Genomic DNA, 10,256 nt, shown 5'->3' with positions numbered 1-10,256 from the left:
TGTGTGTGTGTGTGTGTCTGTGTAGCCATCAAGTAAAAAACTGTTGACAGTGGCGATTGTGGTGAGTGGGTTTGGAGTAGAGAAGTTTCATTTTTCATCTCTGAAAAAAAATTTTACAGTCACATCAGTTGCAAGACACTCCTTCAATCTCCAACCCTACCAAGAATCCAAGCCCCCAGGGCTTAGAGGATCTAAACCGGGGGTGAGCCCCAAATCCGGTCCTCCCTTAGCCCCAGGAGTCCTGTCCCCGGCGCCCTCCTCCTTCAGACCCGAAGTCCAGCCTTCCTGTCCCTCCCTCGAGGGCTGGCCCATCCTCTCACTGCGCAGAATCAGCCTCCAAGTCTGCGCCACGTGGGTGCTTTCCCAGAAACGCCCCCCTGTCAATCTCCGCACTGACCCCGCCTCCCGCTCTGTGCCGGGACTTCGCCTGGCTCGGCCCCGCCCCTGCAGCCTCAGCTCGCGCCCCTGCCGCGAGAGCAATTCTTGCGGCTTCCCTTTCTGGCCCCGCCCATTCCCGGGGGGGTCCTTCTCCTCCACGGCCCGCCTTGAGTGCCGTCCGAAGAATTGCCTGACGCCCATGACCGGACAATGGGCCCCGACATTTCCCTACTCCTTTTGCTCTGCCTCCATCTCATCGCTGCTCAGGGAGATTCTCGCGGAAACATGCGTTCTTCCCTTCCCCAAGCACGAAAGCAGGGTTTCCGACACCGGCGTATGCACTGGACGCCTCAGGGCGGAGCCCGAGCTGGCGCCGGTGGGCGGACCTTGCGAGCGGCGCGCAGTATAAAGTGGGACGCGCGCCCGCCTGCGCACGCTTTGAAGAGAATGAGTGGAGGGTGAGTGCTGTTCGTCTTTGGTACTTTTTTGTCTGCGCGGCGGGGTTGGGGTCCGGGCGGTGCCCGGGGCGGCGGCGAAGCTGCGACGTCGCCGCCTGGGTGGGGTCAGGGCCTTTGAAGGGACCCGGCGCTCGCGCGCGCTCCGAGGCGAGCCTGGGGGCTCCCTGCGGGGCGGTGGTGGCGGCCGCCGAGGGTCAGGGGGGTCTCCTGCTGCCCCAGCAAACGGGGGCGCCGGGCTAGTCCTGTGTCTGCACCGCGGCCCGGCCGCGCCATTTCTGCGGCCCACGTTGCACGTCTCCGCCATCTTGGCCCTTCTTCTTGGGGGACAGGAGTGGGGGGTGGTGACATTCAGTTTCTGAGGTTTCCCACCCGCGTGCTAGGCACGTGATTTCTTTAGGAAATCGCACTTGTGTTTTTCGATTCCGGGCGGCTGACGTTTTTGTGCAAGCCCGAACACATCCTATGGGGCAGGTGGAGGCAAGATTTCGGGGATGGCTAAGCAAGAAGTGGGAGTGGGGGTCTCTACGGGAGTGACGGGGTTGTTTCTGAGAACCAGCCAGGAGTGGTCGTAGGAGAAACCAACCGGGGGCTTATTTCATCTTCAGGAATCGTTATGACACGGTCACTCCAAATATCAGAGTTTTGTGGTCACTCCAACATCACAGTCTTGTTAAAGGTTAGTTCTGGGCTGGTTGGTGCTTAAGGTCGTCTTGATCATCCGTTTCCTGATGGCCGAGCAAGGCCGCACCCCTGCCGAGGAGGCCCAGCCCGGGGCAGCTTGCTGATTTTCTGTCTCCCCACCACGGCCCAGGAAGAACCCCCCTGGCTGTGTCCCTCTCTTCAGGCAGCCACCTAGAAAACCCTTGACTTTATCCTCACCATCGCCATGTCTTCTGTGGAAGACTTTTTCTCCGGCATCCATCATTGGCATGCCCTCTTTCGCCGTTGTCCAATATATTCCTTTTTCATAGCTTATTTTTTTAACTTATTATTAAAACCCTCCTACAGGGAAATAGACATAAGTTTCACAGTTGTACCATTTGGCTTTGTTTGTTTTTTTGTGTATTTAGTGTTTTGAAAGTAAATTTATTTCATCCAAAATAGTTAACCGTTGTGACTCTTAAAGTAAAATTTTTCTTCTGAACGACAGTGCTGTTGTCACCTCTAATGAGACTGATCCCTTAGTGACGCCGTCCCCTGTCTGCTTTGTGGTCACGGTTCCTAAGACATCCCCAGAATGTCTCTCACGGCTGATTTTTCAAAAATGGGTGCTGCGAAGAGTCTCCAGTCATTGCTCGTGGTCCTTGTATCTTGGCTTTTTTTTCCTAGAATAGCCCCCTCATTCCTCCCAACAGGTTCTTCCAAGAGATCTGCATCTTAGCTTTCACTGTAGGCTTATTAGCAGGAATAGCCAGTGCCGAGAATGTGCAAAAGTGGGCAGGGGCGCGGGGACCCCTGGTTCTCTCCACAGAGTGGGTTTGAGGACAGTTCCCTGGGACGCTGGGGGGGTGGGGGCATCCTGCCGTCTCCATAGGGAGAGCTGTGGGCATTCTCACCCTCATGGATTTCGTGGTTCCCAGTCTCAGTGCTCTTCTCAGCTTGGCCTCTGTCCCTGAAGGTGAGTGGCCTTGGGGCCTGATTGCAGAGGGCCCAGGGCTCCCATGATGTCCAGCACTGGGCTCCTATCACCCCTGAGGACACAGTGCCCCCCAGGACCTTTGACACCTGGGGATCTGAGGAGCCCTGGTTTTGATAGTCTCTGTACCCCCAGACGGTTTCCCCCCCACCCTCACCAAGTCCTTTCTGTGTTTACAGGTGTGTCTTCAAGCGGAGGAGCCACCCACCACCACCCCCTCTTGGTAAGAACCCTTGCTCCCACTCCCTCATGCACCCACATCGAAAACACCTCACCCTCTGTTTGGGTGACTTCATACCCAGTATCTCTGGGACCTAATTTATGTGCCAACCATTGTGCTTGGGATTTATGCCAGATCCCAGCTCCACTGTTGATGGCTTGGTAGTGTTAGTCAGACACTGCTCTCCCGAGCCTCAGCTTCTGTGTCTGGAGAGTGGACCCAACACATCAGGGGTGGATGGGCCCGAGGCCTCCACACGGCGGGTGGTGGGCCGTGAGGTTTCCCGCCTTCAGAGGTAAGTGTTGAATAAGACAGAATGTGTGGGCTGTGGAAGGAAAGAATACGGATGTGTTTGGGTTTGGGGCAAGACAACTAAGGAGAACTCTAATTTTCAAACTCAGCAGAAGAAAAGAAGCAGAAAGGCTGGCAGCTGTCATCGCTCACACTGCGGGTTTTGTACAGCCTGGCTACAGTGTACCTTTCAGCAAAGCTTAGCCAGCCTCCCATGAATCCTGTGCTTACAAACTGATACAGTTATTCCAGCTGCCCTTACTTTACACACCAGCCCTTATTAAAATGACACAGATTATCGGGAGAACGTTTCACAAGTCTTTCAAAGAGCTGAATCATCAAAGGGGCAGAGATCTGCGTGTCCTCCAAAAAGAAAAGAGAGTTCTCAGCTCTAGGGGGGATTTTCCGGTCCAAGGAGCCGGGAGAATGGGGGCTGCGGGGAAATAGGACTGAAAGTGTGTTCTCCGGGATTCTCAGGTTTCGCCTCTTGCTGATGAGCGTTTAGGGATGAGCGGCTGCTTTCTGGGAAGGGTGAGCTCAGATCGTGGGTCATCTGAGGGGCTCAGGCGAGGGGTCCTCTGTAGAGCTCTGAGCCGTCAGCGCGGGCTGAGAGGGAATGTCTGGGGAAGCGTGGCGCAGGCAAGGGGCCGCCTGGGCAGTGATATGTGGCGGTGGGGGGGTGGCAGCAAGCAGAGGGAAGATGTGACAGCAGGATAGGGAAGACCTGAGGAGTGTGTCACATCTGTCGATTTCTCAGGCAGTGCTGGCCGACAGCTGTCAGGACGTGCCCGTCCTCTCTTACATTGTCCATTCCAGTAGCTCCTGCCACACGTGGCTCGAGTACCTGAAACAGCAAGTGCAACTGGGAGCTAGATGTTGAAATTGTACCTATAAGTAGCAGCTGTGTCTTTGGACAGTGCATTTCTACACAAAACATGGGTTTGAGGGTTTGTGCTTGCTAAATAGTAGCCCACACTTGGGGAGCACTTGCTCTCTGAGTCCTCCCGGGGTCCCAGTGAGAGGCATAACCGTTCCCCATTTCACAGTCGCCTCCCCAAATCACAGAGCAAGGGAGTACAGCCACGCGTCGCTTAACGACGGGGCACGTTCGGAGAACGGCGTTATTAGGCGAGCTCGTCGTCGTGTGAACATCCAGTGTGCTTGCACACACCTAGATGCTAGAGCCACCTGGGCACTGTAGTGCTGGTCTCATGGGACCGCCACTGTTTATGGGGTCCGTCATGGACCGAGACGGGATACAGCACATGACTGCAGTGATGTGGGTCCCGCCCAGCCAGTTTGTCTCAAGACCACGGCTGCGGGGCCGGCCCCGGTGGTGCAGCCGTTAAGTACGCACATTGCACTTCGGTGGCCCGGGGTTCACTGGTTCGGATCCCGGGTGTGGACATGGCACCGCTGGGCAAGCCATGCTGTGGCAGGCATCCCACATATAAAGTAGAGGAAGATGGGCACAAATGTTAGCTCAGGGCCAGGCTTCCTCAGCAAAAAGGAGAATTGGCAGCAGTTAGCTCAGGGCTAATCTTCCTCCAAAAAAAAATAAATCATCACGGCCGAACAAGAGACTTGGGAAGAGTTGGGAAATCAGACGAGAGGTGTGGGGTGTTCTCATTCGGCACGCCGGGGAGCTGAGCCCGGGGGAGGCCGCCTTCGTCTCACTGGAGTCTGCCAACCGCCTGTCTGCCCGGCGGATCTGTTCCATTTTCCAGAGGAAGAAACAGCCGGCGGGGCGGGGGGCACTTAGTTCTGTGGCTGCAGGTCGTACAAGAAGTGACACCCAGGGAGGAGCCAGGCAGGGAGGGGTGGTCTAGGGGGGCTTGGGGGCGCAGGTATGCTGTTGGAAGGTGAGTCATGGAGGCTTGCCACTTGGCCTCCCAGGGACCAGATACTGCTCATTTGTCCCGCCTGCGTCTCTGAGCTCTTGTCTGTGTCATCCCCTTAGGGCTATAGGCAAGGGACTCTGGGACCTGAGCGAGGAGGGGGATGAGGGCACCAGGGCCCCCGTGATGTCCAGCACTGGGCTCCGACCGCCCCTGAGGACACGGTGCACCCCGGGACCTTTGACACCCGGGGGTCTGAGGGGCCCTGCTCTGGGTGGGGGAGGGAGGGCTGGCGGGCCGTGGGTGCCCTGCGCCCCACTCACCTCCTCTTCCCCTCCCCCTCTTCTGTGTGCAGATGTTTCCTCCGGGACTGGAGCAGCCCCACCATCCATCTTTGTAAGAACAGAAGAGGCTCCCTCTTAGTAATACCATGATGATCATATTCAATTTATGTTATAAATGTATTGTTTATAAATAAAATTTATAAACTAAAAATTTCTAGATTATGGTAATACTAATTTAACAGAGACAAATGCTGAGCATTTGCTGAGCCAGGCTTGGTTGTAAGCACTTGCCTGCCCCCCGCTGGCCACACAAGGGCTTGGGGAGACCCCGGGCTGGTGGCCGAGGGCTCAGCTGGTGCTACTGAGGATCACCAGGTGGTGGCAGAGGGGGGAGCGTTGACGCCAGCCTCTGCGGCCCCCGAAGCTGCCATCCCCTCCGTGACGTGGAGTCCACCGCGCAGATGCTGGGGGAATGTAAGACAAGGGGGGTGCTCCATCAGAGGGTGCTAAAGGGGCTGCACGCGGGGCCCCCGTGATGTCCAGCACTGGGCTCCGACCAGCCCTGAGGACACGGTGCCCCCCGGGACCTTTGACACCTGGGGGTCTGAGGGGCCCTGCTCTGGGGATGAGGGATGGGGGCCCGTGGGTGCCTTGCACCCCACCCACCTCCTCTCCCCACGCCCCCACCCTCCCCTTCTGCCGGGAGCCATGTTACCAACGCCTGTACAGCCATCTGACAGGGTCCGGGCTGAGAAGGGCCGAGGGGCGCAGGGACGCCCCTCGGTGGAGAATGGCCGACCGTCACCCCTGATATTTTCTGAAATGTATGCATGCTTTCTATCAAGGTTTGACTGTACTTGTCTCTGCTTTTCATTCTTGAAGATAGATAATTTAACTTAGCTTTTCAGTCTGATGCCTTACTAGCAAAATGATATTTTCTCCGGGCAGTGTGCTCAAGGGACAAATAGTCCTACCCCCTGAAAGACAAAGGAATGCTTTCACCCCCTAAGGGGCGCGGGAAGGTAAAGATGTTTATCCGCTGAGAACGCACATAGTCCTGGGGATAAGATACCCGGGAGTTGCTTTTTGTTCCCATTGACCATCGGAACAATGACTAGATGATCGATGGGGGCAGGGGTAGCTCCCCCAGGACGTGAACAGATGGAATGCTGTCCTGTCTGGATGTCTGGACCTTCTCTCCGCCTTTGATCTAACTTTACCATAAATTACCTTTGTTTCTGAACCCACAAATCCATACGTGAAGAATAGAAGATTCAAATAGACCCCATCCCTGACGTCAATGTATATTCGTCCCAAAATAGTAGAGGAAGTCATTTCTATACCCTTTAAAGTTTAGAAGTTAAATTTAAACATACTCCACTACAACAGATGCTAAGCTACCTATCTCCTTTAGTTTAGAGACAATAAATAATCGTTAATTGCGGAAAAGATGATCGTTAACCTCGTGCTCTATAGAATGGAATGCTAATAAAAATTCTTGTGCTCGCTTTGTACTTCCTTATCTCTCTCAGAACATCTGTAGAGCTATTTCTGTACTAATCTGAAAAACATAAAAACGACACTTGTGCACAGTAAAGACAGACTTGATTGCACCGACTCAAGTTTCACGTCTCTTCCTTCACTGCCGCGACTCTGTCCCTCCCTCAGGAACCTGGACTTGGCTGGAGCACCACTCCGGCACCCTTCCGTCTGCAAGTGCTTTCTCCAGGACTGGAGCAGCCCCACCGTCCTTCGGTAAGGACAGAAGCTCCCTCTTGTTAATACCATGCTAGTCATTAAATTTATTCTAAGTTTGTAGTGAGTAAACCTTACAGACCGTGGCAGCGACAGGCAGGTGCCGAGCGCTTGCTCTGAGCCGGGAGCCATTCTAAGTGCTCGACTCATTTCATCTCCACCGTTGCCCTATGAATTGGGGGGGTCACAGCCAACATCCTGTGTCAGGGGTCCTGAACGGGCTGTCCCCCGCAATGTCCAGCACTGGCCTCTCACCGCCTGTGAGGACATGGTGCCCTCCGGGCCCTTTGATACCCCGGAGGGCTCTGAGGGGCCGCTCTGGAGAGACGGGGGCGGGGCCGCTTCCCCGCCTGATGTCTTTGGTGTCCTTCCTGCAGGTCCTCTGGCCGAGGCCTCAGGCTCCTGTGCCTCTCCCGCCCGGGGCACCTGTGGCCATGGCCGAGGGCGCGCTGGCACCCATGGAGGTGGGGCGGGGGGACCGCCAGTACACGTACACCGAGCTCCTGGCCATCTCGCAGCGCTTCAAGCAGAACCCCAGCGAGCTCATGATCACCTGGATCCTGCGGGTGTATGACCAGGGGGGCTCAGCCCTGACCCTCAGCCCCGGGGAGCTGACGCTGCTGGGCGACCTGACCAGCGACACCGTCTTCAACTACCGCTGCAAGGCGCTGCGCGGCGGCCGCCAGCCGCTGCTCGCCTGGCTGCTCCTGGCCTGGCGCCAGCGCTGGGAGTCCTTCCTGCATTTCGACTCCACCGAGCTGCCCTTCCAGCCCTGGACCACCATGGAGGAGGGCATCCAGCTGGTGCGCGAGCTGGGCATGCTGGACTGGATCTACAGCGAGCCGCCCCTGCCTGCCACGCCCGAGGACGGGCCCTTCACGCCCGGCCTGCAGCAGCGCCTGCTCACGGCGGCGCCCTCTGAGGCGCGGGTCTCGCTGGTCAACCTGCTGGTCAAGGGCATGACGGTGCTGGAGGCCATGATGAAGATCCACGCCCTCGCCGACGTCGGCCTGCTCTGGCGTCACAGCCAGCCGGGCGGCGCCAAGCTCGTGCTGGGGCCCAACCCGACGCACAAGGACCTCCTGGGCTGGCTCCTGAGCCACGGCGTGCCCAGGGAGAGGGTGGACAAGCAGCCCACCAAGGTCCTGATGGAACTCTACATCAGAGAGGCCAGGCGCAGCCGTGGCCACCCGGCCTGTGTGCTGGGGGACAAGCCGCCGCCGCCGCCACCGGTGCATCGCAATTAGGACCCCCAGGCCTGGCCTTCCATGGCCCTCGGAGAGGAGGCGGGAGGCCACGTTCTTGGGGAGCCAACAGGGCAGGGGGCGAGCACCTCAAGGGCCACGAGTCTCCTGCACGTCCCCAGGACAGACTGAGGGACCATTTGCCCGCCTGTTCTCCAGCCTACTGTGGGCAGGCCCCGACAGCGTGTTGGGGGAGCCCAGAGGGGTCCTCGCCCCCGGCCACCCCACGGGCATCACCGGCCAGAACTGTGGAGGGGAAGGGGCTGGCTGGTGGCTGCCGGGTGTGGTGGCCCCTCTGGGTGAGCCAGCCCAACACAGCCCGGCACGTTTCAGTCTGTCTGTTGGAGCCCGATGGGCATGGCGGGTGGACCCCTCTCCCACCCGGGCCCGCAAAGCACTACAGGCCAAGCGGGGAGACCCCATGGTCCGTGGCATGTAAGCCTCTTGAATTTTGTGCCCTTTTTCTTAAGGTTTCTTCAAATGCACTGTTTTTACTTAGCGCTTTAAGCATAGATGACACTTAGTTTTAGGGGCACTCATTTCTCTTGTAAGTGTTTTTTAAACCTTTTGGCCATGGCTTTCCCTTTTGAAGTGGACTCGTGCTGTTTACTCACCTGGGGAAGGTGCGGCTGTTCCCATCCGGCTTGTCCAGCTGCCTGTGTAGCCTCCAGCCAGTGTTTGTCACATGGGTTAAGAGTGTCGGGAACCACAGCCTCGTGAGGGTGGACAGCCCTGCAGTCAGTGCTGGGCACACTCTGCGCGCTACAGAGCGCGCCTGGCGCTGCGCGTGCACTGCAGTATTGGTGCAGTCCTGGGTGGAGCTTAATCCAGGCCCCTCCCGGGGCAGGGGCAGGTGGGACACAGGGTGGCCACCTCCCCGCGGGCTGGGCTCTGTCGGCCCCTGGGAGCCGCTCACAGCAGTGAGGGAACCTGCCAGAACTCTGGGTCTCTCCTGGATCTCTAAGCAAGAAGCTGCACGCACTCCCAGGACCAGGAAGCGCAGAGGGTATCCGAGGCTTTCCCTGGGTGCTGCTGCTGTCCACGGAGGCCCCGGGACCACCCCGCACCCCCTGCAGGTCCCTGGGGATGGGTGCTCCTGACAAGAGGCTACTTGGGGGGCCCATGGCAGGCTCCCTCGCCCCATGGCACTGGGAGTGGATGGGCCTGTGGGGAGGGTGTGCTGGTGCCCCAACAAGGAAAAGGGATGTCCCTGCCTCTCTGGATATGAGGACAAGGCTGCTGGCCCCGGCCCGTTCCCTCCCACAGTCCAGGGGTCCCGGTGGCTAGGAGTGGCTCTGCTTCTGGTCACAAGCTCCCCTTGCCTCTGAGCCTCTTACCCCTTTAAACGGGCACCAAGTGACTTACTGAGTGCCTGCTGTACACCAGGCTCTCCCCGGGTAGTCCAGTGGGTGTTCACACGTTTGCCCAATGGTGCAGGCACAGCCGTTGGTGCTGTGCACAAGGGACAAGACCCTTGGGACTGGTGCCTTGGCCAGGGCCACACCGAGAGGAGGCAGCCCCCAGACTGCTGCCCAGCACCCGGCATGTGAGGAGGGTGGAGCCCCCTTCTGGGGTGCAGGAGCACAAGTGCCTGGGCTCCTGGCTTAGCAGGTGTGTGGTGGCTGTCCTTACCTACTGTGCTGTCCCAGAGAACACTTGCGGTAGTGGAAACTGTGCACTGCCCAGGGGGCAGCCCCCAGCCATGCACGGCCAGCAAGCACTTGAATTGTGGCCACTGTGACTGGCACCTCCAGTTTACATTGTATGTAATTTAAACCGTCCCATGGTGACCAGTAGCTGCTGCACTGGACAGCACTCAGGTGGTGACCTGTCCCGTCCAAATTACGGCAGCGTGTGCTGTGCTGGGCAGCCCTGGGGACGGTCCCCAGCCCCACCTGCTTTGCTGGGCCCCATGAGGTTAGTTTCAGGGCTCGTGGAGCCTCAGGGAGGAATCTTGTCTCTGCCAAGTGAGATGGGGGCACAGAGAGGCCAGTCACTGGCCTGGAGTCACACAGTCTCGGGATTGGTCCCAGCTGGCTGGCTGTGGGGCCGGGCTTTGAACCCTGTACTCTGAGGTCTCCTCTCAATAGCGGGCACCAGAGCCGGGTCCCAACAGAGCAGGGGCTTGCCCAGCAGGCACAGCTTCATTGCA

At 58.1% G+C, this 10,256-nt stretch overlaps 1 protein-coding gene and 4 non-coding genes across 9 annotated transcripts; all 5 read left to right on the top strand.

Annotated features, from left to right (window-relative positions):
* Positions 1 to 510: 510 nt before the first annotated feature.
* LOC106780914 (Friend virus susceptibility protein 1) lies at positions 511 to 8,695 on the top strand. 5 transcript variants are annotated; one of them, XM_070223198.1, is made up of 6 exons: positions 750 to 836; positions 1,442 to 1,512; positions 2,652 to 2,695; positions 5,177 to 5,579; positions 6,774 to 6,860; positions 7,238 to 8,695. In XM_070223198.1, exon 6 carries the CDS (start codon positions 7,295 to 7,297, stop codon positions 8,105 to 8,107), a length of 813 nt encoding a protein of 270 aa, XP_070079299.1. In that variant the 5' UTR covers positions 750 to 836; positions 1,442 to 1,512; positions 2,652 to 2,695; positions 5,177 to 5,579; positions 6,774 to 6,860; positions 7,238 to 7,294; the 3' UTR covers positions 8,108 to 8,695. The 5 variants fall into 5 exon arrangements, 4 of the variants coding, with proteins under 4 accessions (XP_070079300.1, XP_070079303.1, XP_070079301.1 ...); XM_070223202.1 differs by lacking the exon at positions 1,442 to 1,512 and having other exon boundaries at positions 517 to 836; XM_070223200.1 differs by lacking the exon at positions 1,442 to 1,512 and having other exon boundaries at positions 517 to 836; positions 6,638 to 6,860.
* On the top strand, positions 2,490 to 2,580 carry LOC111775534 (small nucleolar RNA SNORD88). Its single transcript, XR_002811241.1, has one exon. It is a non-coding gene; the product is annotated as a small nucleolar RNA SNORD88 (small nucleolar RNA).
* LOC111775532 (small nucleolar RNA SNORD88) lies at positions 4,997 to 5,087 on the top strand. Its single transcript, XR_002811239.1, has one exon. It is a non-coding gene; the product is annotated as a small nucleolar RNA SNORD88 (small nucleolar RNA).
* LOC111775533 (small nucleolar RNA SNORD88) lies at positions 5,630 to 5,720 on the top strand. Its single transcript, XR_002811240.1, has one exon. It is a non-coding gene; the product is annotated as a small nucleolar RNA SNORD88 (small nucleolar RNA).
* Positions 7,083 to 7,176, top strand: LOC111775535 (small nucleolar RNA SNORD88). The gene has a single exon (XR_002811242.1). It is a non-coding gene; the product is annotated as a small nucleolar RNA SNORD88 (small nucleolar RNA).
* Positions 8,696 to 10,256: the final 1,561 nt, after the last annotated feature.

Source organism: Equus caballus, chromosome 10, assembly GCF_041296265.1.
Source record: "Equus caballus isolate H_3958 breed thoroughbred chromosome 10, TB-T2T, whole genome shotgun sequence".
In the NCBI taxonomy this organism is placed as follows: domain Eukaryota; kingdom Metazoa; phylum Chordata; class Mammalia; order Perissodactyla; family Equidae; genus Equus; species Equus caballus.
The sequence above is the reverse complement of the archived record's forward strand: the minus strand, read 5'-3'. Positions and strand labels throughout refer to the sequence as shown.